The following is a 25,325-nucleotide window of genomic DNA, read 5'->3' as shown; positions in this document are numbered from 1 at the left end:
CCTTGGGAGGCTCTCCGAGGTGATACTTCCTAAATTTCCCTTTCACTCCCGCGGCAACGAGCAATGGCATTACATGTAGAAGTACGACAGGACAGGTACGTTCTTTTTGCTTTTGTCATGACTTCTACATCTTCTCCTATTGGCCCGCGAGTACGGCTAACAAGACACCTGGCTCAGCACAGCATCTCGAGTCTATGTTTATGTTTGTGTTCCCCCATCTCGTCTTGTCTCCTTAATTAGCATCGTATCTCCACACCTCCCTTGCTGATTGTCAAGTATTTGACACCCTTGTATGGCTTGACACTATCTCCCAGTCCCTTACTCTTGCGTGTGTCGAGCTGAATACTCTCGACCTTCAGACCACTGGCCAACCATCCCTTGACCGAGAAGCTTACTGAGGCCGATGTGGGCATCAGGATTTTGTTCTGTGCGATCTTCTTGGCGTCCTTGTCGTCGCCTGTGCTCTCCGGGTTCTGCGCCGCCTTGGCAACAGGGACGCTCTGATACGGCCCGTCGAATGTGTAGTCAGTTCCAAATCCAAATCCGTTAGGATCGAAACCCCCATCGCCCTCCTCTGCCAGCGGTCCCACCACAGTACCCCTGAGTCCAAAGTAGCTTGTTCCGACTGAGAGCTCCTTTGCGGGAATGTACCATTCCAAGACCTTCTCTCCTGGATTAAAGCTGGCGTCGCCCTTGCTAGGCCGGATCTCAGATAGGTTCCTGACATCTGCCGGGAGTGGGACTGTCACAGTGAGGTCGTCCATCAAAGGCGCTCCTGGCGAGCCAGGATGAGGTCCGCCTAAACGGCCTCCACTGCCGCCTCTTCCCAGTCCTGATGATGCTGGCGAAGGTGCTCCAAGAATCTTGTTGACCTGTAATCGGACTTCGAAATCAGACCCTGTTGCACCTAAACCTGTTTTCACTTCCATATTAATCGGTAACTTGAGGTTGTTGGAGCTAAGACTTCCGCTCTTCCCACTTGAAAAGGGTAGTAAATCAACTTCATATCCAGCCAGGATAAATCGTCCATCAGGTGGAATGAAGCTGAGTTCACCTGGTCTCTCTTTCCACCGGTTGAGCCGCACGCACGGGTGGAACACTGGTAGTTCCATGATGCCCCCGAGGTTGTGTTTTCCTGATGGGCTAGTGATGTTAAGCGTAATATCAGGAACGCCTGATACCTTTGAGGTGAATGCGATCGTTCCATTGGCAAAGGCAGCGAGAGGTCTTCCTGATGGAGCAAGCGTTACTGACAAAGTTTCGACGATATCTGCGTACATCTCATTGGACGTGTGTCGTACGTTGGCTCGCCTCCACGGTAAAGCTGTTGAGTTCGAGGGTAGGATGGACGGTGTGCTTGAATTCGAAAAATTGGCGCCCAGAGGAGCTTTTCTGGCCACAGGTTAGCTCAGATATCAATTTTCTAGAGGGCTCAACGGTTCACTAACCCTGGAAGATTGATACTTCCCAGTAGTTTTCCAACCCAGCCTTCTTGCTCTACTACTTCACGTAGGGCGTTCGGTTCTGTTGTGCTTATCGTACCTGCGTCACACATCTCTGTTAAGAGCTGTGCAACTATGTCGTAATTATTCTCGATCTTGACGGCCAGAAGTGGCGCGCCAAGAAAGTCCTCGAATGCATCTATTATACGGTGTAGGAACTCAAAGACTAGCAACGGTTCGATTTCGGTCGACGATGTAGCAAGGAATAAGAGGTTCGCATGCGTCAGACTGAAGACGAGCGTCGGGGGACTCGTATTGGGGAGGTAGATCAGGTTCGGTCGCGGTAGAGGGTGTTCTAGGTAGAGGGGCAGGAGATGAGTTGCCGACAACGGCCTCCCTGCGTAGGTATGTGATAGAATAGGGTTTCTGCGGCAAAATGTTAGATGATTAAGGTGCCTTGTCGTTCAAACGCTTCTACGAGACGTACCGGTTGTCATCGTAAATGTGAAGTGCCTCAATAACTCCGTTCATGGTGATGACCTCCCTCTCAGTGCGTTAGGCAAGTAGGTAGCTTCGCTTTGCGCCAACGATAGTCCAAGCAATGACGAAACTCACACTAAAACTCAAGACCCTAGACAAGGATGACTCAGCAAATAGCCCGAAGTTCATCTGCCAACCTGCCCAATCAAAGTTTGGTATCACGCGGCCGGCCTCAACCTCTGTAGTTGTGATTAATTCAAGCGCCAGTTTGTACGAAAACGCCCAAAATGTCCGACAAAATACCGACAGTCCAGGCTCTTGAGAAGCCAGAGAAGCTTGAAAATATCCTGCGCCAAGACAGAGGAGATGATTGTTTGCCTTGCAAAGTCGTTGGTTAGTTTTCAGAATTTGGCTATTGCGATCTCTTACGACTCAGAATAACCTAACATGGCGATAGGAAGCGGCGCATTCTTTGGACTTGGAGCTTACAGCTACTTTTCCGGAATGTCACAGCTTGATAAGCAAAAGGATTTGATCCTACGGAGCAAGTCACCATTCGGTATGAGAAGTCGCAAGTTTGGAATCACATCCATTTCGCTTGCTCTGGTGTGGATGGGACTCTGGCGAGCTTTCAAGTAACCAAGGATATACAATACGAATCATTCAGCGAACTCATCTCAATTCTAATGCGCATCCCCTTGTATAACAGCTCCCGGTGCGACTCCCTGTAGCCAGTTCTAGCTTCCGAACTATCTTCTACTTCAGAAAATCATGTGTTAATCCTATGTTGTACAAGTGGTTGGCTGCTTATTTTGTCGCTTAGCCTGCGATACTGAAAGCATACTATGCATCTTCTCATCTTCGCACATCAGTAATTATAGCGTATGAAGCAAGAAAGGGAGGGGAGATACATGAAGGAAGAATCAATGGTGTTTAACAAACTACAGTATCTTACAGCACATACTGAAAAAGTCGTAGTTTTAATCGTTTGATGTCGAGTCACTAAGACCACAGAATTGGTTAGGAAAATTAGAATCCCAAGTAATCGAATAGAATCCTAGTGACAGTTTACCAAATTACGGCTGTGTTATTCATGGGTTGACACTATGTCGCTAGAGCTCCGTGTAAGCTGCTGCGCTGTGTTATAACTTGTAAAACACTAAAATCTCAACTTCAAAGCCCCACATCGAATCTTTAACCATACTCATTCATCAACCCCCAAAAGCGACGACAGAGACTGAGAGGCTCACCAGCCAGAACCTACAAAATACCTCTCGTTGTATCCGAATACAACATATTGAAGGACCTATTGAAAGCCTTTATACGGTCATCTGACCGCAACAGCCAGCTCATATCTTGCTTTGCCATCACCATCATCTCACCATGCCTATCACAATCCTTAGCCCTCAGCCTCCCACGCCTCGGAGACCACAGGCTGTTGCAGCTACAAGCTCTGACTCCGACTCCGACTCAGAAGGCGGCGCTGGTGTTGCGGCTGACGACATTCTCACTCCAGGTGCTGAGATAACTTCAAATGCCCAATGGATGCGGTAAGCTTTCAGCACGTCAAACCTCACAATCATTTATGTCACTAACTTCTTCTCTAGTGGACATGGTACTTACGTGCCGTCTGGATCATCATCTATCAAATCTTCTCTTGCTGGTACCCTCACAAAGACAAACAAGCTGCTCTCTGTGCGGCCTCTCCGAGCCCGTTACACTCCGGAGATTGGTGACTTGGTTGTTGGTCGGATCGTCGAAGTTCAAGCAAAGCGGTGGCGTGTTGATGTAGCCGCGTCTCAGCTTGCCATTCTCCAAATCTCAGCCATCAACTTACCTGGTGGTATTCTCCGCAAGCGTACCGAGACTGATGAGCTTCAAATCCGCAGTTTCTTTGCCGAAGGAGATCTTGTTGTCGCAGAGGTCCAGCAGCTACACCAAGACGGCGCCGCGAGTCTTCATACTCGCAGTTTGAAGTATGGTAAGCTTCGCAACGGTGTCTTCGTCGCTGTCACTGGCACCGGTGGTGGCGGTGGTGTCGTTCGATCCAAGAGACAGGTCTGGACAATGAATGTGGCCAACGCCGGCGGCAAGGTCGATGTCCTTCTTGGTGTAAATGGATACATTTGGATCAGCAAACATATAGAAAACGACCCGGCCGCTGAGGCAGCGGGCATCAACCGTATGGAAGAGAATCTGAGCAGCAAGGTCTATTCGAGTCAGAATGATCCCATGGAAGTGTCGACCATGCGCGAGATTGCGCGAATCCGCAGCGTCATCCTGGCCCTTGTTGAGAACGGGCTTAAGGTGGATGAAGATACAGTGACCAGAGGATACAGTGAGGCAGTGGATATGGTTCGTGATACCACTGATGACGACCTGTACCTAGGAGGCAACAAGGGACAGCACCTAGCAGCCGTTTTGACTGGCCGTTAATGCTTATGTACATATTCAAAAGTCCTTGTGCCTATTGGCAATATAATACAAGATACCACAACCTCAAGTTTCAGTTGTTTGAATCATTAACACCTTAATTAGGTGCATTAGGATGAACTTTAGAGAGCAAAGATGTCGCCATGATGCTTACAGAAACCAAGATAGAACTATTGATCATTTTACAAGTAACCGTACATATGAGGGTATCCTCCACTCCAATTACCACTGTAAATGCTTTCCTTTTCTCAGTAAACGGTGTTAGACCACCGAATCTCGGGAGCCCCCTTGCTATAGCAAGGTCTTCTCATGTTATATGACTAGCTAGTGAGAGGTACGCATCAACTATATGATTATCGTGTGAGCAATTGGCTCAGAACACCTTTCTTTGCTTCCAGTATGGCGGCTGCAACCACAAGGACGGCCCACCTGAGAAGAGCGCCCTTGGACTTCTTTGATCCGAGACCGAGGACCAGGGCAAGGAAGTATGTAATTCCCTTGGTTTTGTTACCGTTTCGGTCAAAGTTAGGCTTTGAGTCGGCAACCGCCTTCATTCGGTTCATAACGGGCCACTGGTATGGCATGTATCGCACGCGAAACAGGAAGTCAGCCCAGTAAGGGACTTCGGCGATAGTACGCTGATGGCTAAAAGTTCTGATAGAGTAGATGCCATGATAGTTGCCCATTCCAGACTGGCCAACACCTCCCAGGGGCGACTGTGGAATCTGAGAGTGGAAGAAGGCATCGTTACATGTGGCGCCGCCAGAGGTAACATTATCCAGAACTGTAACGCGTTAGGTATAATGTCAAAAGGATTGGAGAGGTCAACGTACTCTTATTGTTCTCGGCCTTGCTTCCAAAGGCGCTAAGAGAAAGTGGCGTCGGGTCAACTGTATTAGCAATGTCGATGGCCTGGTCGAGGGAATCTACCGCCATCATTGCGAAAATGGGGCCAAACGCCTCTTGGGTCATCATACTGTCGTTGATGTCGTCAACAAGCACCGCCGTAGGCTCCATGAAGAGGGTCGACTCGTCCATGGAGCCACCGAGGACGATCTTGCCGTTGGTGCCATCAAGCATCTTCTTGAGGCGGTTGAAGTGGCCAGCATTGACGATGCGGCAAAGGTCGGGGCTGTTTTTGGCGCCTTGGGGGAAGAAGGTGCGCATCTGGTTGTTGAGCTCCCCCAAGAATTGAGAAAGAACACTTCGCTCGACGAGGATGTAGTTGTGAGACATGCAAACCTGGCCTGCATTGAGAGATTTCTGCCACAGAAGTCGCCTGGCGGCCAATTTGAGGTTGGCATGCTTGGTGACAAAGGCCGGGTTCAAACCACCGAGCTCGAGAAGCACAGGAGTCAGGGACTCGGCAGCCTTCTGGGCAATAATCTTGCCGACTGCCTTGCCACCGGTGAAGCAAATTTTGTCGAACTTCTGCTCGAGCAGAAGTTGAGTCTCGGGCAAAGCACCATTAACATATGTGAAACATTCAGGGTCCAGGGACTCGTCAAAGATCTTCTTGAGCACCATGGCACAGTTGGGAGATGATTCAGAGGCCTTGAGAACGACACAGTTACCGCAAGCGATCGCGCCAATGACAACAGGGAGGTTGAGCTGAAAAGGGAAGTTGAAGGATCCGATGTTGAGGACAACACCGAGTGGTTCGAAGCGAGTGCGGTGCTTCATGGCACGGAACTGCAAGGGAACATTGGGGACAGGCTCATCGCGAAGCCATTTTTCCATATTGTTGACCATGTCGATACATTCTTGCTTGCACCAATCAATCTCGGCCAGAATGGCCTCGTACTTGCACTTGCGAAGATCTTTGATGAGAGCATCTTGCATCAGTTCAGTGTTGTCGACGATGGCCCAGTACAGCTTGCGAATCTGCTTCATGCGAAACTCCATGTCTTTGGTACGGCCCGATCTGAAGGTCTTCCTTACGAGATCGACCTTGGCGGCGATCTCATCGAGAGGCGTGTGCTCTAAAGGAGCAATGGTATAGGATGGATTGTTGGCAGCCATGTTGATGAGTGAGTGATGTAGAAACGTGGTTGGTTGGCGGGATAGATTAAGTGCTGACGCCACTGCCTGTGCTTTGGTTGGTGTCGCGCGTTGGGGACGATATATGAGATCCTAGATGTGGCTTGTATGATGCTTAAAAAGACAACACCTTGTCTAAGAAGAGTTGGGAATTTTTGGGTCGGATTGCAGCGATGAGTCTGAGAATGCGTTGATAGAAGCCTTCTCCTAATTAATCAGGCTACCTTGCCCAGACAGAAGTCGAGATTGGGTGGATTCGTCAGCTCTAGGAGGAGTGTTTAACCAATATTTCTGCGCAGCCTCAATATATCGGTCATAGACTCTAAGCAAGACCGAACCAGTTGCTGATGTGAAAGACTACCTAGGTAGGTAGATACGATCGCGAGACGTAATAAAGAATATAAAGGAGCCAGGACAATCAATTCCAGGGGATGCAAATGAGGGGCTCGTTGTATCGAACCCCGGATCGCCTCCCTCGGCAGCCCATCCACATCCACGTGCTGGATCATGCCGAGGCACAGTCTCGTCGAGAGCTCGAAGTCGTAGTATGGGTTGAACTGGTACGATGTATGACAATGACGATCATTTACAGTACCTTACCAGTCGGTGCCCGCGCGCATTTGGGCCCTGTACGCTCTAAGAGCCACCAGCCCTACCACAGGAACGCCCGCCTGTTTAACTGGTGCTAGCCCGGCGGCCGAATCTCTTATGAATTGGACTGGATCTTAGACCAGTTCTTTACTCCTGACCTATAGTCAAGACAGGAGATATCAGTGTAATTATTGGACTTCACTGTCTCTTGTATTACTACTTTCCTCGATAAGCACGGCTCGAATCAAGTTGACAATTGACGTTATTGCTACTGTGTTTGTTACTCCGTACTCCAAACCTTTAGTTAGTGTACCACAATGCCACCTGTACGCACATCTCGCATGGTGGGTCTGAAACCGGCATAGGGTGCCCCTCAGGGGGCAAGAAAACACCGGACCTTAATAGACGGTGTCAAAATAAACTTAGTAAAGAGTCCCCTGAGCTTCGGCTAGATTTACTTAAGCATTTTTATCGCTTAGGGTCAAGGTCCTGAGTTTTCTTTCCTCCCCTAGGGTGCTTTTTGGGCGTTGCCCATCTATTACACCAGTATTTTCCAAACTGGCATGATCTTCATAACTTTGTTGGTCTGTAGCAAGAAGCAGCCCGCGACCCGGGCCCACCTTTTAAGGTGATGATAACTTCACTTTAAGCTCCTCGTGACAACGGTGATAACTTCGCCTATGATCCTGCTCTCATCAACATGTCTTTTTCGAGTCCCTTCCTTTCCAAGACCCTCGCCGCCAGCTCCTCCACTACGTCCTTGACCCCATCTCCCCAAAGTGCCGACACAACCCCAAACTTAGCCCCTAGCAACACCGACAGTTTCCTTCCCTCTCCTAACCCCCGCTCCCATACGCTCCCCGCGGCCTCCGCGCCGTCGGCCTTGCCAGCAACCACGGCCGTGGGTGGCGCCGCCTCTCCTAAGTGCGGAGCCAGTACTTGGAGCCGTATGCGCAGAAGCTCTTCCAGGCTCTCGATGGAGGAGCCGTCGTATAGCAGAATTAGAGCGTCCGCTTCCGTTGCTATGCGGCGGGATTCGGGAGCAGATTGAATAAATGTTGATGGGATGCGCTCAAGGTTGATGATGGTCGGGATGCCAGAGATGTTCGCCAGACGCCGGTCCCCGGATGTTTCGGTAATGGGATCATACAAATCTGTGAAGACATCTTGACAATACTGGCACACTACTTAGCAAATACTCTCTCATAAGAACGAACGAACACCAACGCAGCACTATCTGTTCGTCTTGCACTGAGTTAACTCACTCTCCGTATGAAGCTCTTCTTCCCAGAGGCCGGAGCTCCAAGAATAATAATGTTGACCAGGTGTTCCGTCTGCATCGTGTAGTAGGTCACCCTTTATCCTGTGTCGTTTTCTCGGGGAAAGCGAGTGATGTATGTTGCTTTTTTCAATGACAAAAAACGAGGTGATTTAGATGAGAGTCCATCATATGTTTCCTCATAGTTAATTGCTTGGCAGTCATGATGCTCTTAGTCAGCAGTCTCAACTTGCATAATGAAATAGCCATGAGTCTATTGCTTCAATAGGGTTAGAGCTAGCTCAAAATCGCCTGCGACGGCTTAACATCCGTGTGCCTTTTGTTACTATCCGCTTATATACACCTGCAGTTGTACATGCTCCGCCTATTTCAGCGAACTTATAATACATATCATCCCACGTTAAACATCTGAGGGTTTGTCTATTTATTTCTCATCTCCTCGCACGGCTACCGCCAGCACTCTTGCCGGGTGTCGCAGGCACAAGCTCCGCAATCTTAGCCTTCTTCTGGTCCTCGGCGGCCCTCTTGATCAGGTACTCGTCGATGGCCTGTGTCCCATCGATCAGCCGACCGCTCTCGGCGATTTTAGCATCCTCTATCGCTAAACGTTGGCGGTGGGCATCAAGCTGCTCACGGCGCTCAGGAGACATGCGCCACTCCTTAGGGAATTGCGGCTTGGGTTGAATCTTATGATGTCGGGTATCAAGAGGGATATCCTCAAATGTGTCCTTGGGGTCTTTGGCCGCAGCAATGAGGTCGTCAACTAAATTGGAGAGGTAGCGCTTGTTCTGTGCTTGGTGCTCAAAGCTGTCGCTGCTCATTTTGATGATTTCTGTTTCAGGGTTGTAGCGAGGGCCAGCAAGCTTTTTCAGCTTCTCGGTTTGAACTGGTGTGAGCTTCAGGTCATCGGGAGCGAACTGCACCACCACCTTTTTCTCCGCAGGGTGGAATTCGCCCATATAGGAAGTGTACCGCCATCGCAGAACCTGGTTGTCGCTAGGAGGGACGAAGGGCTTGGCATACTCTGCTATAGTATCAGTATAGACATGTTTTGTCAATTTCAGTTACACTCACTTGAGAGAAGAGGCAACTCCCATACTGCCAGTCGTGCATACTGTCGCATATCTCGAATTTCGTCAAGCTTGCCATGAGCCATAGATGTAATGTCGTCCTCGTCGAATTCCTCAAGTTCTTCGGTATTGGTTTCGGGGTCCTCCTCGTCGAACCAGAATGACTGTTTATTGGGCCTTTCACCCTTGTCGTCTCTTGTGATATCTTCCAGCACTGACCTGTCCTCCGACGCCCAGCCAGGGTGCCATTCCAGCTCATTTTGCAAGTAGTGGTCAATGGAATTATAGCCATTCTCTTTGGCCAGCTGATCCAATTGTTTCAGCCCCTCCGGTGTAGAAGCCTCAGCCAACGCGGCCTCCAGCTTCTTCAGCTCTATAGGACCGAAATCATCCTCCTCAGCGTCGTCTTGGCGTTGATCCTCCTCGCGCGCCCATCGTATCGTTGAGGTGGTAAATGCTCGTTGAGCATGCGGCTTTGGGCGGATAAGCTGCTGAGGCCGGGGAATATGTTGTATTCGAGGGGCCCGACGGCAGGCCACGGCGCATAGCCTTGCGGCTATTGATACTGAAGCCATTGCAATTCGTCCAAGAAGGCAAAGCGTCGAATTGTCGTCCGTCTCAAAAGGTGGGTTGGCAGGCTTTCAAAAATTTGGCTGCACCACCAAGCTCAACTGTAGTTGACCAGGTTCCGATAATTAACCGCCATGGCTTCCTCCTCTTACACGAACCGATCTGCCTACCCTATCCCCTATCGTGGAAGCATGGTATAGTTTCAAGACTTAGAATCAACAACTTATCCCACTTTCTTTCTCCTCTACTGATTTTCTCGCGGATATGGAGGGCCCTCGTGTTGACCGCGTGTGTCTTGTCACGGTCGGTGCGACCACGGGTTTTGAAAAACTCATTGAATCGGTGCTTCAGCCAAGTTTCTGGCAATACATGCACTCACAAAGCTTTACCCAACTACGCGTACAGTGCGGCCCCGACCTTGGCTGGGCGAGCAAACAACTTGCTGATCGCAAAGATGACATTCCCTCGGGTCTATTTATCGTTTTGTTTTCTTCCAAGAAAAATCTCATGAAGGAGGAAATGTCTCTATGCAAGGACGCTGATGGCAAAAGACAACTTGGCCTCGTCATATCCCACGCTGGTAAGTCGAACGTATATCTCGTGACTTGAACTTACATATCCCAGGTACTGGAACAATTCTTGATGCGTGGAAAATGGGGTTGCCTCTTATCGTGGTACCAAATATACAGCTCTTGAACGATCACCAGACCGAGATGGCCAAACATCTCTCTAAGGAGGGGTATGCAATCATGAGCTCTGGAAGGTATGTAAACCTAGACCTTCATCCGAGGCTCCTTCTCATACTGGACAGTGCCGAGGATCTTGAAGAAGCTGTCCATAAGGTGGGACTTCTCTGGGAGGAGAACAAGACTCGTTGGCCTCCACACATTATCCCCTCCCAACAGCCCAAGAGGCTTCGCTTATGGGATCTCGCCCCTGAAGAGGTCGCCAAAGAACAGAACGCCACGATGGTGCATGATTAGGGATTTGACATCCTCAAGCGCGAGGTGGGCCTCTGATCGGACAACGGATCACTTGGCAATGAGAGGAGATGTATCTACGTTGCGATTTGGAAGGAAGGCATATGTTTGGTGTTTAGGCGTATCTATTCTAGCACAACTTGTCAAAAGGTGCATCTCTCTAATGTTAACTCTGTTTCCCGTGCCGCCCGGGTGGGAAAACACTCGCCAGGTGCAGAATATATCTTGTTCAAGGCAAATCCTGAACCTTCCAGATCTTCACATTGGCATCCCCTCCAGCACTAGCAACTCTGCCACCTTCGACCCAGGCAACCCCATTGACGCCGTCCTTGTGAGCGTTAGCAGCCTTGATTCGCTTACCCTGGTTCCTCTTTTCAAGACACCAGATAAAGACGTTTGTATCAAGGCTACCACTAGCAGCGTAGGCGCCTGTGTCGTCCCAGGCAATAGCTGTTACTCGAGCAGTGTGAGCAGACCATCGGTCTGCGACCAATTCCCAGCTCCCAGCGCTGTAAACATAGATCTTCCCGACACTGTTTCCAGCGGCTAGATGCGAGCCTCCCTTGGAAAAAGCAAGCGCAGAGATAGTGCCAGTTGGGTTACTCAGCGACTTGACTTCTTGGAGCTTACCATTTGAACTGGCGTTGTAAATGCGGACGGAGTTGTCGTTGGCTCCGATGGCAACGAACGACCCGGATGCGGCAATAGCATCAGGGGTAAAGTCAAAAGACTGCTCGCTGACCAGCTTTTCGCCAGAGTACACGGAGACACCGGAATAAGTCGCGACATAGACAAGTCCGTTCGCCGCACTTACACCTTTGGGTTGTGCTTGTAGCTTGATGGAAGTACCCAAGAAGGTCTTGGCCGGCTCGTCAACAATTCTGAGAGTATCATCCCATCCAGCACTGAGTACCTTGCCATCGGCAGTGGCAAACTGAGCAACCTGGTTTGTATGTGCTTGGCCATCGACGACCGTAGCAATCCCCGAAGTAACGTCCCAGTGACATACCCGGCCGTCAAAGCTGCCAGACCAGAGGTCGGCACCCTTGCCGTCAGATCCAGTTGACAAAGCGGTTATGCTCTTTCCGTGACCATATACAACGCGGACAGGTTCCGGCTTGCCCTCAGTCAAGTACGCGAGGTTGCCTGCAAGGCTGAGGCTAATGATGAGGCCGTCGCTGCGGCCGGGAACAAATACAACACCAACTTGCTGGTCACCCACGCTGACATCCTCTCCAAACTTCCAAGTTTGGATGACGCTGCCTGCATCGACATCCCAAAGCTTTACACTTTGATCAGCACTAGCGGTGACGAACTTCTTGCCATCTGGCGACCATGATACGGCAAAAATACTTCCCGAGTGCTCACCCTGCCCAATCTCTTTGGTGGGCTCACCCGTCTTCCCGTCGTAGAGCTGTATCCTCTTGTCGGCACCAACTGTAACCAAAGAGCTCCCATCAGGAGAATAAGCAGCGCCCAGAACAAAACCGGTATGTTGAGCGCTCTTGTTGTTGAACTTGTATGGGGCTCCATGGTAGAAGACCATGTTGCCATCGTCGCCAACCGTAGCCGCACGGAATGGGCGTTGAGGTTTCATTGCGACGGCATTGACGGACTTGGAGTGACCGATGATCTCACCAACCGAGTTGCCGCTATCAGCTGTAATGCAGCGACCGAATTGCTCGCGACCATCGCCAACAGCAATAACACGTTGCGACTCGCCGTCCCAGGCAATATCGTTCAGACGACCAGAGATGATTCCGTACTCGCCCCTGGTACTCTCGATAGACTCGGGCTCCCACACCTTCAGCATTCCGCTTGAGTCGCCACTGGCGACCTTGAAGCCATTAGGAGCAAATCGAGCAACGGTTGTAGGGGCGGTGTGGCCGGTGTATTCCTTTGCGTCCGAAGGGTTGTCGATGGAGCGAACAAATATGGATTTTCCGCACTACATGGGTCAGAGACATCATCTACAGAATGTAGTCTTCTGGCAGAGGGAAGATCATACAGGATAAGCTATCCGTTGACCCTTGGAGTCGGCCGAGATCTGAGTTGGCTGACCACGGTTTGTGACTGGGACTGCCGCAAGGATGCGGTCGAGAGTGATGGATGGAGAAGCCATGACAGAGGCAGCAGCGGTTATGGGGTATGATTGTGCTGCTCAAAGATAGAGACAACAGGTATGCGAGACAGATGAGAAGATGCACCCATTCAAAGCCTTGTGAGTCGAAAAATTGCCTTCAGCTTCTGATGCGAAGTTATTGTAAACGTGGGGGAAACGTTTCTTGTTTGGAGGGGCATTTCTACGTACGTCAACAAGCTAGTGTGGGGCACCTTACCTACTAGCCTACTGGTAGGTGTTCAGAATGAATGAATGGGTCTAGTAGCGAACAGGTAGTTACTAAGAAATCGATTTTATTATTCTGGCATCAAACTTTTAGATATTGTATCTTGACGTAGGGCCACGACTTTCTCAATAACCTCGTGGATCCAAGAAGTGAATATTTATCAAGCTAGTAGCTAGATGGGTTCGACCAGTTTCACACTGCTTGACGTCTGCCTACTCCAGGCAATAATGAGAAGCCATATACAAATAGGGCCGTGACGACAGAAGCGGTCTCTCCTCTGCCCCAAACCTCTAGGCAACAAGTATCAAGATCATGTCTAGGTATTCAACTGAATTAGTTTTGCAGCAGCACTTAATGGCCTAGACGTCAAACGGTCGGTGTAAAAAGCGCCATCATCTCACAAGTGCGAGCTATAATATGGAAGCTCAAGGTTGCATTACTCCAGTGTCCTTGCCAGAAAGAGCATGTACTTTATTTGGATACGATGCTGGCTACTTTTTGATTACCTATGCTTGTGTGATCCATCACGTTCTTAATATGAGTGGCATGTTCTGGGCCCCCATCTTATCGCCCGATATAATACTTGTGCAAGTTGTACTAAAGAAATACGAGCCGAGTGAGGCATTCATATGCACGACACCTGTCATTGGAGGCTGCGCCTGTTTATATTGTGGTATCACCACTGGGCTCTAGTCTCCATTTCTCTATTTGAGTATTACTATTCCACGCCAAACAAATAGCAATCTGACCTCACACTCAAGGAATCTGAACTGTATGGTGGCGCGCGTCAAGATACACACGGCTGGGTTTGACTGGGCAACCGAACTCACACCATGAGAAAAGGACATACGATGTTGCACTCGTGCAGACAAAAATAACCAACATGGATTCCAACCACTCATGAACTGCACAACACAGCATAACGCCGCACAACATCGCACTGGTTCAGCCTCTTTGCCCCCCCCCCCCCTGAAAGCACGCTAGCCATCTCCCCGTCTCCATGCAGGGACATCTCCCGGAGCAAAAGCTAGGGATAACAGCAGCTTCAAAGTCTCCCGTTGGAGGAAAACAGACCGAACGACACAGGCACAAGGGTAACATTATTCGACGGTTGTCAAATCTCCACTTCGACCAACAGTTAATGCAATGCACTGTCGTTACTCCCAGCCAACGCTGGTCAGCAACCCTGCCGAAATGGTAGAAATCAATGGGTTTGTACTAAATCGTGTGAATCCTGTTGACCGCCACAACTTCAAAGAACTTTTTATCATGTCTGACTGAGCACCGGTTGGAATATGTCGGTGAAATAAGCATCAACAACAACAGATGACTAAGGTACATACCTCCCTAGCTAGGTAAGGTACCTAGATAGGTAGGCAAAACCAGAACTTGTCCAAGCTCAAGCCACTAATAATACAAAAGACACCAAACGGCAACATGCATTCAGCCTTTTGTCCCCTCAACACTCTATCTCCAACCCAAATTCTTGAATGAAACCCGAGCAGCCCCTGTCAGCTACGGTAGCCCATGCCATGTACGGAGTACAGTTCATTCTACTTGTTATGGGGCGCATTGGTCTCGCTTGGGGGTGGGACGGCAGAGCATCCTTACCCATGCCCATACCCATACCCATACGGCACGATGCTAAACAAGACCCTGTTGCTAATATCCCCCGTACTCGCCTGTGTGATTAATGAAAACGCCTCGGACTCCTCAGTTTATATATTGTTCTTGATCTCCCTGTGCCACGACCCATCTTTTCTCCTTAACCTACTCTGCATTCTCCAATTCTTCCTACTCCATCCTCAAAACGTCAACCTCACGTAGCTGCCATCATGAAGTTCCTCTGGTCCCTCGCTCTCTTCGCTGCTGCGGCTTCCGCCCAGTCCTCGACTGACTCTGGCGCTGCTCCCTCTGCCTCTAGCGAATGCGAGGCTGAGTACATTGTCAAGAGATGTCTCGAAACCGAGAACGCAAAGGTCGAGGCCTGCAAGGCTAACGATTGGGACTGTCTCTGTGCCTCATATGAGGCTGTTGCTACGTAAGTGAAGCATGCCTGTACCTCTGGAGCTGAACTTGTCATCTGACATCCATCTCCAGCTGCTTCAACAACTGCCCAGACGACTCTCGCGCCAGCTCCGCCCAGAGCCAGGTCCAGGTCAACTGCCAGCAGGCCTCTCTCTATGGCACTGCGACCAAGGCCACCAAGACCAGCTCTTCCACAGCGACAGCTGACGCATCGGATGCCACCGCCACTGGTTCCGATGCTCCTGATGCGACCAGCTCTGCTACTGAGTCTGCCGCCAGCGCCGAGGACACCAACAATGCTGCTGACAAGGCACGCAACACTGCTGGTGTTCTTCTAGCCGTCGCCGGTGTAGTCGCCGCCATTCTGTAATTGCATGTTGGAAATGGTTTATGAGTAACATGGAGGAGTTTGATTTGGTCTGAGCTTACGGCTGAAAAGCGTGCCGTTAATGAACTATCTTAAGTAATAACTTAATTTATTAATATATATTTGATTGGGTAAATGATCTTAGTCAGTTGATGATTTGAATTGCATGTACGGATATTCTATGTGCTTTCCTGAAAATAATTCCCAGATCTGCACTACTAACTAGTACACTTTGCCTCTAACCTTAATTAGAGATGGCATTGCTTAATCCGATTGGACGGGCCATCAAGTTTTCGCAGGGATATACTCAGCATGCCCAAACCTCATGTGAGCTGAAAAAAGCCATCAGAGGGAAGAGGTGACCATTTCTTGGCCAAATGACCAATTTTGTGAGCCTTCATAGTCGTCGGGAAAGAATTGCTGCGCCAGCCTTTGGTCTTATTCATCATGTCCTCACATTACCAGCTTGTTCCCACTGAGAAATCATGCTACAAACAGGCGAAACTGCTTGGGACTAAAATCTTGATATAGCTATTCCGATCGTCCATGTCCCTTCTTGTCTAGGGATAATTGCTCAACATCCTAACAACGAAAACAAAACAGAGGTGCAACAACCAAACTGCATTCCAATAAGAAGTCCCGTTCCGTAGCGCCTTAGTGAATATACGTAATTCTCTAATTCAAACAAGATCGAATGTTTCCCGTACTGTAATCCCACAAAGCGCCCCCAATAGCCTCAATTTTTGTTTGTGACAGACTGAAACCAAGCAGTTGTCGTTTCTCAATCGTGACCTGTTCCCAGTGGTTGTTCGTAAGATATTGACTAAAAAAATATATGGTTGAAAATCGGTGGTTCAAGAAGAAAGGCGAATCCAATGGTTTGTGACTGTACGGCGTTGACAATGATGAAAGCGAAGATCGGCACACAACGTGTAGATGCTATGTTTCAATAGTTCAAAGTTTACGCGACTTTCGTTCCCTGGCATTACTCTTGACCGGCGTCATCAGAGTAACATGCTTGGGGTCGTCCTTACGAAGCCTTACAGCGCCTGACGCGCCGCTGGATCCCCGACGCAGTGAGCGCGAATCCTGGTCGTCATCCAACGTGATCTCTTCCACATCCGACACTGACTCGGTTTCGAGATGATCACTTGTGCCAGAAACAGATGAGCCATCATCCGTATCATCGTACTCTCCATCATCACTAACAAGGGAAGGCGCATTGTTGCTGACCATGGTATTGGGGCTCATGTCAACATCTTCCATGTCCAAATCTTCGTCTGAGAGCACAGGGTTCGCATTATGCGATCCACAGTTTGCAGACCTCTTGAAAGCGATTGGGGGAGCACGGCCTTTGCTACTGGCTGAATGGACTGATGCGGCCATGACAGTTGGAGAATGAGTAGCCTTTGCGGGCACGCGCATAACGACTGGTTTCCGCACAGCAGACGGATCTCCCATTTCTATCTCGTCAAGTGATGTCTCAGCAGGCTCCGATTCTTCACCGGAAGTCATATCGTCCAGTGCGATCTTTGTCTTTGCATCTGCAACCAGTTCACGCAGGTTACCGTCGAACTTCCGACTTTGCAAGAGATGGGAGAGAAAGGGCACATCCGAAGCGCCTGCGACAGAGGCAGTCATTTGCACGTCACGCCCACGATGTTTGCCATGAAGCGAAGGGATATGGGTGACGCCAGGCAGCTTGCCTTGGTGATAAAGCCTAAGCGAATCGGCAATCCGTGATCTGAGAGCAATGTATGCTTGCTGTTCGGTCATATCAGGTTGGGCAAAAGGATGCACAGAAGTGGAAGCCAGAGTTAGCACGGTCGGTGCAGGCGCCTTTTCCTCTCCAACAGCCCCCCCTTCTGTTACTTCGATTGGATGGCCGCTCTGCACAGCTGCTTCCTCGTGGCTCTTGAAGTCCCTCTTATGAGCAATGCGGCAGTGGTTGATAAATCCCTGAGTACTTGAAAAGTTCTCCCGGTTGCAATCAAGACATACCAACTTTACCGTCTTCCCATCGGCGCGCTTCAAGATACATGGGCCGGCCTTGTCTTTTGGCTGAGGATAGCCACTTGACAAAGATTGTAACTTCTGGCTCCCAGCTCCACGGCCTGAACGGGCCTTAAGCGAAGTTCCAGATTCGGTGAAGCTATTTCTTGTCGTCCGCCCTTCAGCAAACGAAGCTCTCGCGCGTGAGGCTTCTGGAGTAAAATGCCACTCGGGCTGTATACCATCAAACGAAGGATCAGGAATAAGCCACTTGGCATAGTGTCTGGCATATGGACCATCAACGACACCAAATGGGGGTGCCCACCTTGGTACAGCTTCCCCGGAACGCGTCTGAATAGCAGGTCCCTTTCCGGCACTGACATTCAGCATCTGTTCAGGAGTTGGGCAATTCACAGGGTATGGGATGAGATGACAACGTCTGAGCTGCTCCAGAGCAACCTGGCATTTCGCGAGTTCCTGGTTAATGAGCCGAAGTTCATCATGTTTTAGCAAAATTTCAAGACCAAACTGATGGCGAATCTCATCCCGGGCATCGTCCAAACTAGGGGCCGTAGGACTTTCTTGTGGTTTTGGGCCGGATGCTGAGAAACTGTCGCCTATTATATCTAGGTCTATCTTGGCGCGCTTTATAGGCACGTTCATATCGGACGTTTCATCAGAGCCATATACGCTTGACCGTCTCCGTTTGGGAGGCTGCGCCTCGGGCGACCCTGATATCTTCGTTTTTGGTAACAGAGGTGACTGAAATGGCTTCAGTAGGTCTCCTATTGGTGGTGTTGCCGGCAGCGTCTTGTCGCTTCCCCGTGATTCAGATGTCCAGAATCGAAACATGAGGATACCTCGACAAGAAGTCAAGGAGAAGACGAAAATGTCACGACAGAAGGGCCGTAGCGAGCTTTTGTATCAATGCAGCAGGCAGCAGCTGTGTGTGGATTTGAAGACGGGTGAAAATTATGAGAGTGGGTGCCAAATTTGGGAGAGCTGTGGCGCAGGTGAAGCTGACGTAATTGGAAAGTAGGTTTGCGGATCGGACAATCGGAGTCGGGCGCAAAGGGGTTTGATGATGTGGCCCTCAGAACAGGCCAGAACCAAAGAGGAGTTTGGGTCAACCAGCGACAGTAATGACAAGTACTCAGAGCGATAATGTGCTGGAAGAGAGGGAAGAAAGAAGTGATCGAGCGCTAGCGAAAGCCTCGACTCTGTGGCCTCTGAGAGATAGCAAACAAAGAAAGTGTTTTCTTTGAGAGGGAGAGTGTGTTGTGAATGAAGAGGGAGGGAGACGAGACAAAATGGGAGAGCGTGTAAGAGGGAAGATTAGGTGGGTTGTGGTAGTGAAGCAGCAGCAGCAAAGAGAAGAGTGGGAAAACGGGGGTGCATGCGCAAATGAAGGTGCGAAGAGGAAAATCGATAACACATGAGAGGGAATGTGCGTCGAGGGGGAAGTGAAAGTACAAAAGTACAAGTGTAGGCGCAAGTTGAATTGAAGCTTTCTGTTGCGGGAGTCTGACACGACTCGAGGGAAATGGGGATAAAGTCAAACTGGAAGAAGGAGAAAGTGGGTGGTGCAGTGACTGCAGTGTGCGTGATGGGAGCACCTCAACCTCACAGTCAGTACCCGAGAGTGACGCTTGGGTCTCGGTCTCTTGTTTTGGTGCTGCTTGTGCACTGGGCTTCCTCCCTGATTGAATGAGCGATCGGCCAGAGACTTGTTTTGATTGAACGGCCGATTGAGTACCCACAAAAAGCAGACCTGAGGCGAAGCCGTCGAGCAGGCTAAAACAAGTCTAGGAGTCAAGGGAGCCAAGTGTTGGCAGGCTGTTGGTGGGTACCCGGGGCGAAATTGGGGTTTTCTGTGTCCCTTTGGGGAGTCAAGGGAGTGGACCATCAGCCAGCTAGCCAGCCAAGCATGGAAGGAGCCAGGGGATTGTGATTGCGGTACGACGACACCCAGAAACTCAGAAGTTAGAACCACCATCCACTAATAGATTCGATGCAAGCTGGAACCCTGTCAGCATAACGGAATTCTAACTTATCTAGTACCTTGGGATCCCTACCAAGATTGGCAGATAGCTTGTCATAAAGCAATGAAAGATCCATGTGGTTTTGTGGTGGCCAAGTCAGTTGTTTGCTGCTTCAGACCAGTTTCGCCGTTTGTCTCCTGCTATGATCCCAGTCACTTCCCGGCTTGTTAGCAGTGATAACAAACGAGTGCCCAATGAACTCAGGACTGGACAGGAAGAGAACCGTCAGATCCAGTCGATAGGCTAGCCCGAGCTAGTGCAGGTTGCCGCACATAGAGACACTGCTTCAGCGTATGCAGTTTCAAATACTTCCTTGTATGCTCCTCAGGTAGTGACTCCTAATCATGATTCGACAAACAGCCCGGAAGAGCCTGGCGCTGCCTGGGGATGCCCTCCATGACACCTTTTCAGGTACAAAACCCCACTGTAGATACTTCTAATCAGAGGATTTGGCTGCAACCCCAACAACTCGTAGTAAAGTATGTTCTAAATCCAAACCATCTTATCTCGCGCTTGGCAGCTACACTAGCTACTAGGCAGGTTGCCTGAAAACCACCTCGCTTGATTAGATATGACAGGATCGTCTTGCTCATTAAGTTCTCGGGGGGCCTTGGAGTCTTTCATCGCGTGTCTTAACCACCCGTCTCTTTATTCCCATCACATGCCACTGGTTTTGAACCTGGGCAATCAGTCCTACGCTTGATTTCGGGACGAGTCTTGGACGTCTGACAATGCAACCATCAGTGAGACACATTTGGTTAGAACGAAACAGGATGGTGTGTACTCCATAGGTTATGGGGCTATCTTTCCGTAAGTTGCTGCAGCCACTTCCAACCAGCTCGCTTATTTTCCACTTGGCTTGGAAGCCAAGCTGTAATTGTTTAGACTGTGCTAGTGTCCTGTGTCTGTACCTTAACATGGATGAGTGCCTTCTTGTTAGAAGCCTCACTCTGGTTGGTTATTGTGTACAAATCTGGTCCAAGCTCCTTGATATCTTGAGTTGAGAGCATCAGCAGAAACTGAAATTCCTATATGCAGTTACTGTCGTCCAGTGAGCGTTATGGGAGAACTTCTTCTATGCCATGCAAAGGCTGCCAATTTAAAGCTCGGGGCATTTTGAAGCACGATGAGGTGATTCTCTTGAGTTCCTGGGGAGCTACTCTCAGCCCCACTAGCGACTCTGGCCCAATTCGTCATCCATGACATCTTCAGAAGGGAGTGCTGCTCGTAAAGTGCTCACTTCTCGTCTCTGTTCGCAGGTGATGGGGAAATTCTGAGATGAGTAAATTGGCGAATGATATTTAGTAATGTTGATAGCATCTCGCCTGAGGGACCTAAGAATTAGACTTAGATAAACCTAGCGAGCTGTGCTTATGCATTCAAGATTTCAACACAACTTTGGAGTTGTGGCGCAAGCCACGCCAGTCACTTTTTACCATGTTCCGTAAGGTTCTCAAATTTTGGCATCACCCACAATGAATTGCCTTAGTAAGCTGTCTCTCATTGCCTGCAGCCACGTGCTTCTCAGGTTAGGTTCAAACCCAGGGACAGCCTAGGTACCTATTGAGTTCAGGAAATCACCTTGTAAATCAAGAGTACGGGCAAAAAAGGAAGCTCGTGATGCCTTACAAATGCCTGGAATTATCTGAAGGTGCTCAATTAGACTACCTATCTAGGCACCTTAGGCAATGGATTCTGGCAAATTGTCCCATGGAAGGTTCTTCGAATACATTATGTATGTGTTAAGCAAACGATAAAGTGCCAAGCATTTGATCCAATGAATAATGTCACTGTGCTCCAAAAGCTCGGACTTGCATGCGTCCGCCCCGCAAAGCCCAAATCCTGGACCACAACTGTTTTATCCGCTAGAGCCATCTCGTTCTTTAAACATCATCACTCACAAAAATGCCCATTGCAACATCCAACCATGTCTCTGGCAAAAGGAAGCCAGATACAAATGTCTCCAACGAAACCCATTTGACGAAGAGACCCCGAAACAACGAACCTAAGACTCCAACACCAGCTCTGCTAGCTCCCCACGAAACCATAATTGCTGAACTCAACTCCAAATATGATATCCTACCTGCTTCAGTTATCTCGTCAACGAAAATCAAGAAGCGCATCATGCAGGTCGCAAATCACATAATGACCCAAGGCGATCCATCTCCAGTAGCACTGCTGTATGCGCGAACCGCCGATGTTTGCAAGCTCATCACAGTGGTGGAAAAATGCAAGCGGATTGTTACTGAGGAAGGGAAAGCATATTATCAGTACAACCAGCTATTTGACCAACCAGAAAAGTCTAAAAGCAAGGATATTATTGAAGAGACAATTCTCGAAAAGAACATTCAAAAAGACAATGATTCTGACAACGACGATTTCGAGGTTATGCACAGCCGATTTGAAGGTGCAGTGCTACCTCAGCCCTCGCCACGATCTGTGAAATCGTTGAGGGTTTTCATTTCGACTGTGCCCATACAGGAATTGAAAATAAAGAAGGGTATTACGGTCCAGTCTGGTACAGCCAAGCAAGCTTGATACAATCCCGATACTTCTACTCTGCTCAGGCCGCTTCGTCTGCCTTTTATGTTTTTAATATACTTGACTGAACCATTTCAGAGATGGTTCATGGTTGAGTAAGTCGTCTAGCAAATCACAAGATACCCAGCGCAAGTAAATAGAACATTCTGGTTTTATTTGTGCCGCTACAATCGTGCAATACTGTGTAAAGAAAAATTGTCATATCCCGGCTCCAACGTCAATGACCTAATACACCACAAGACTCCATTCCCCGCTGAGCCATTCCGGCCTCTTCCCACATGAGCGGCTTTAGATCCCGTTGGTTGACTGCAACCGCTGTGGTGATGTCCAATGAGTCTCTAGTTACCATTGTTCTTGGACTTGTCGGTGATTCGGAGGACAAAGTTGACAATAACGGCCAGTAGAAGAATGATAGCCAGAACAGTGGGACCAAAACGGTCATCAAAGCCAGCCTGACCCTTCATTCTTATAGACTTGGCTCGCCAATGGTACGTCACCAATGCATATATCATGGTCAACATAGCGACACCAGTGAAGAGGAATGCAGAGATGAAGGCGACTCTATCACCGAAGTTCAGCATGCCGATGGCGAGGGCGCCGAGAATGACGGTGAAGTTGAGCCATGACAGGAAAGTTCGTTCGTTCGCGAAGAAGACCTTGGGTTCGACGCGGGTTGGCAAAGCAATGCGCTTACCTGGTAGACATGTTAGACAGAGCAAGATAACCAAATGTCAATTGCAAGATTCAATTGGTACTTGGGGCGCACGTACCGGGAGTAGTCTGAAGGAGAGGCTGGGAAGACATGTCGGAATTGCTCAAAATCGGCGAGGTTTTATTGTTGACAGCTCTAGTAGCGAGTGTTGTGTCCCCGTTGGCAGCGAGGAAAAGGAGCGCTGTCAAGTAAAAGTAAAACTGGCCGTTCTTACAAGTAAGAAGGTATGAGATGACGCTCAATCGGTAATCCTAGTGCGAGCGATTGGCGAATGACTTCACTTGATCAAAAAATGTTTGTGATAAAGAAAAGGTCCAAGTCGTCTGTTTATGTACGACATGGACTGGACTGCCGAAACGAGGACGAGATGCTGGACCCACTTCTCGGTGTGTGTTCCAGTAAGTAGGATCCTGCTTCGAAGAGCACGTGGCTCATTGGTTGGACATAGTAGCGGCACACGACCGCCCTATCAACTCTAGAAAACTTAGCATTCAGAAGCAGGTACGGATACAGGTACCGCCGGATCTGTCTTGACGCCCTAGGTACATATGGAATCACCGACCTGCCCGTACGCCGATGATAGACCACATAGGTATTCTTTCCAACTTGTAATAATTCTCGTAATCTCATAGACCTCGCTTGGAATGACGAGTCATTTCGAAAGCAACGATAACTTTGTTGTTTCTAGCAATGCTTACAGATACCAATGAGACATATTGGATCAGTGCGTAACTTCATATCCAATAAGAAGAAACTGTTTCACGAAAGTTTATCATGGGCTCTCGCTATACCAAAAAACAACAACCAAGCATTGACATCGCTAAAAATGAAGCGAAGACATGAAGTACTAATAGACAGACATAGACACAAGACTACGATACCCAACTAAGAGATGAAGACCGAACTATATCGAATTTCAGAATAAGATCATGCATTTTAGGTCAACACTATCATTTCGAGTTGTTTAGTTTCCTAATCGTAGGTAGAGATATTCAGCAATCGATTGCACCCAGCTTTTTTGATCACGTGCCCTGGTCTGGCTCCCTTCCATTGTCTAGGTGGGTGGTACATTGTAGCCGCGATAGAAAGACATTCTGACACAAGCTGAGCTAGATGATAATAAAATGGTCCCAATTATGGATATGGATAGTAAAAAACTAGATTTAGTTGTGTTGACCATGAGAATTGCTCAGCGAAGCATGATATAGAAAAAAAGTAAGGTTGTTGTTACTGAAGGTGGTAGCCATTGGTTTGTGCATGAATGCATAACCCGGTTCCTCTGATAACGAGGCTTGTTTTTGTTTACCGACCGTTTTCCACCTGTCCAATCCGATCCACGACGCCATCCATCAAACATTAACTCAGCTCCAAACCATCCTCTCAACCCTAACACGACACCAACCTCGACAATGGCTACTCCTGTATGTGCATAAACGCTGAAAGGATCCCCTATCCGTGCAAGAGTTAATCTTTATCTAGCCGATTCCCCCCAACCGCCTCAAGCAGATTGCTACTGATGTACGTCGCCCATTCATCTCTGCTTACCGCCAACCACAAGACGGTCGCTTCTTTCGACGCGTGTACTAATCACAACAATTACAGGCCTGCAACAGCGCGATTGGAAGCGCAGAATTCTACGATCATGAAAAGACCGAGCAATGGAATTCAACAATTATTGTAGGTTGAAGACACAACTCTACACAGCCGTTGTAGCTGGAAAACTGACCATGATTGAAGAGTTCCGTTTTGAAAGCCGTCATCTCTGAATCAACCCCCGAGGGTGCTTCTGCTCCCTCGTTCAAGTTCGCATGCAACAGTACCATCGTGCAGCACCTCGTCCCTACGTCCGCCCTGAACAAGCCCCGTGGTGGCACCGAGATCAAGGCTGAAGAGCCTCACATTTCTACGAGCTCCGAAGCGACTGCCACTGACGGAAAGCCCCATGTCGGTCGACGAGGAATGCACAGTGCCACAGGCGCCTACTGGGACCAGAAGAAGGACGGCATGTGGACCTTCAAGTATGATGGCGGTGAGGGCAAGGGTCTCGATGTAGTTGTTATGCTCATCTGGGTCGCCATCTGAACTCCCAAGCGGGCGACGGACGGTCAGGTGTTTTCGTCTTGTTCTGGCCCCAAGTCTGCTCTCTGCGGACGTGGATGGCACCCTAATTCAGCTATGGCGTTGAGGGACTTGGAAAGCGTGACATTAGGAATACGAAGGGTATGATGAGGCTTCCGGTCAAGCTATCTGCCGACGATATTAGTATCCATGCAGACCTCGGATGTAAAATACGCTAGAGTTGGTAATATTCTCCAATACCAGAGGACTGGGATCAGCCGAGTTTCTTCTTTTCTTGGGACTGTATGCTTTGCCGACCTGAGGTTGGCATTATCTAACTAAAAGACAGTGT

At 49.2% G+C, this 25,325-nt stretch overlaps 13 protein-coding genes across 13 annotated transcripts; 6 read left to right on the top strand and 7 right to left on the bottom strand.

Moving 5' to 3' along the window:
• Nucleotides 1-236: 236 nt before the first annotated feature.
• FPRO_08078 (uncharacterized protein) lies at nucleotides 237-1,973 on the bottom strand (the record flags this gene model as incomplete). Its single annotated transcript, XM_031233796.1, has 3 exons — nucleotides 237-1,392; nucleotides 1,449-1,868; nucleotides 1,930-1,973. The coding sequence occupies 3 exons, from the start codon at nucleotides 1,971-1,973 to the stop codon at nucleotides 237-239; spliced, it is 1,620 nt and encodes a 539-aa protein (XP_031083597.1).
• Nucleotides 1,974-2,209: 236 nt separating this feature from the next.
• Nucleotides 2,210-2,561, top strand: FPRO_08079 (uncharacterized protein; the record flags this gene model as incomplete). The annotated part of the gene is made up of 2 exons (XM_031233795.1): nucleotides 2,210-2,315; nucleotides 2,380-2,561. 2 exons carry the CDS (start codon nucleotides 2,210-2,212, stop codon nucleotides 2,559-2,561), a joined length of 288 nt encoding a protein of 95 aa, XP_031083596.1.
• A 744-nt stretch (nucleotides 2,562-3,305) lies between these two features.
• On the top strand, nucleotides 3,306-4,358 carry FPRO_08080 (related to 3`->5` exoribonuclease; the record flags this gene model as incomplete). Its single annotated transcript, XM_031233793.1, has 2 exons — nucleotides 3,306-3,472; nucleotides 3,530-4,358. The coding sequence occupies 2 exons, from the start codon at nucleotides 3,306-3,308 to the stop codon at nucleotides 4,356-4,358; spliced, it is 996 nt and encodes a 331-aa protein (XP_031083595.1).
• A 350-nt stretch (nucleotides 4,359-4,708) lies between these two features.
• FPRO_08081 (uncharacterized protein) lies at nucleotides 4,709-6,377 on the bottom strand (the record flags this gene model as incomplete). Its single annotated transcript, XM_031233792.1, has 2 exons — nucleotides 4,709-5,139; nucleotides 5,189-6,377. 2 exons carry the CDS (start codon nucleotides 6,375-6,377, stop codon nucleotides 4,709-4,711), a joined length of 1,620 nt encoding a protein of 539 aa, XP_031083594.1.
• Nucleotides 6,378-7,664: 1,287 nt separating this feature from the next.
• On the bottom strand, nucleotides 7,665-8,326 carry FPRO_08082 (uncharacterized protein; the record flags this gene model as incomplete). Its single annotated transcript, XM_031233791.1, has 2 exons — nucleotides 7,665-8,162; nucleotides 8,252-8,326. 2 exons carry the CDS (start codon nucleotides 8,324-8,326, stop codon nucleotides 7,665-7,667), a joined length of 573 nt encoding a protein of 190 aa, XP_031083593.1.
• A 370-nt stretch (nucleotides 8,327-8,696) lies between these two features.
• On the bottom strand, nucleotides 8,697-9,910 carry FPRO_08083 (uncharacterized protein; the record flags this gene model as incomplete). The annotated part of the gene is made up of 2 exons (XM_031233790.1): nucleotides 8,697-9,289; nucleotides 9,340-9,910. The coding sequence occupies 2 exons, from the start codon at nucleotides 9,908-9,910 to the stop codon at nucleotides 8,697-8,699; spliced, it is 1,164 nt and encodes a 387-aa protein (XP_031083592.1).
• Nucleotides 9,911-10,169: 259 nt separating this feature from the next.
• FPRO_08084 (uncharacterized protein) lies at nucleotides 10,170-10,888 on the top strand (the record flags this gene model as incomplete). Its single annotated transcript, XM_031233789.1, has 3 exons — nucleotides 10,170-10,485; nucleotides 10,530-10,668; nucleotides 10,717-10,888. The coding sequence occupies 3 exons, from the start codon at nucleotides 10,170-10,172 to the stop codon at nucleotides 10,886-10,888; spliced, it is 627 nt and encodes a 208-aa protein (XP_031083591.1).
• A 226-nt stretch (nucleotides 10,889-11,114) lies between these two features.
• On the bottom strand, nucleotides 11,115-13,007 carry FPRO_08085 (uncharacterized protein; the record flags this gene model as incomplete). Its single annotated transcript, XM_031233788.1, has 2 exons — nucleotides 11,115-12,833; nucleotides 12,894-13,007. 2 exons carry the CDS (start codon nucleotides 13,005-13,007, stop codon nucleotides 11,115-11,117), a joined length of 1,833 nt encoding a protein of 610 aa, XP_031083590.1.
• Nucleotides 13,008-15,068: 2,061 nt separating this feature from the next.
• Nucleotides 15,069-15,631, top strand: FPRO_08086 (uncharacterized protein; the record flags this gene model as incomplete). The annotated part of the gene is made up of 2 exons (XM_031233787.1): nucleotides 15,069-15,274; nucleotides 15,334-15,631. The coding sequence occupies 2 exons, from the start codon at nucleotides 15,069-15,071 to the stop codon at nucleotides 15,629-15,631; spliced, it is 504 nt and encodes a 167-aa protein (XP_031083589.1).
• Nucleotides 15,632-16,582: 951 nt separating this feature from the next.
• Nucleotides 16,583-18,472, bottom strand: FPRO_08087 (uncharacterized protein; the record flags this gene model as incomplete). The annotated part of the gene is made up of 1 exon (XM_031233786.1): nucleotides 16,583-18,472. One exon carries the CDS (start codon nucleotides 18,470-18,472, stop codon nucleotides 16,583-16,585), a length of 1,890 nt encoding a protein of 629 aa, XP_031083588.1.
• A 3,095-nt stretch (nucleotides 18,473-21,567) lies between these two features.
• Nucleotides 21,568-22,200, top strand: FPRO_08088 (uncharacterized protein; the record flags this gene model as incomplete). The annotated part of the gene is made up of 1 exon (XM_031233785.1): nucleotides 21,568-22,200. One exon carries the CDS (start codon nucleotides 21,568-21,570, stop codon nucleotides 22,198-22,200), a length of 633 nt encoding a protein of 210 aa, XP_031083587.1.
• Nucleotides 22,201-22,541: 341 nt separating this feature from the next.
• On the bottom strand, nucleotides 22,542-23,007 carry FPRO_08089 (putative negative regulator of cdc42; the record flags this gene model as incomplete). Its single annotated transcript, XM_031233784.1, has 2 exons — nucleotides 22,542-22,897; nucleotides 22,974-23,007. The coding sequence occupies 2 exons, from the start codon at nucleotides 23,005-23,007 to the stop codon at nucleotides 22,542-22,544; spliced, it is 390 nt and encodes a 129-aa protein (XP_031083586.1).
• A 1,317-nt stretch (nucleotides 23,008-24,324) lies between these two features.
• Nucleotides 24,325-24,997, top strand: FPRO_08090 (uncharacterized protein; the record flags this gene model as incomplete). Its single annotated transcript, XM_031233782.1, has 4 exons — nucleotides 24,325-24,336; nucleotides 24,395-24,433; nucleotides 24,518-24,592; nucleotides 24,653-24,997. 4 exons carry the CDS (start codon nucleotides 24,325-24,327, stop codon nucleotides 24,995-24,997), a joined length of 471 nt encoding a protein of 156 aa, XP_031083585.1.
• Between the last annotated feature and the right edge of the window lie 328 nt (nucleotides 24,998-25,325).

The sequence above is a fragment of the Fusarium proliferatum genome (genome assembly GCF_900067095.1).
Source record: "Fusarium proliferatum ET1 genome assembly, contig: FPRO_scaffold007, whole genome shotgun sequence".
NCBI lineage: Eukaryota > Fungi > Ascomycota > Sordariomycetes > Hypocreales > Nectriaceae > Fusarium > Fusarium proliferatum.
This window is presented reverse-complemented; position numbering and strand designations above follow the sequence as displayed.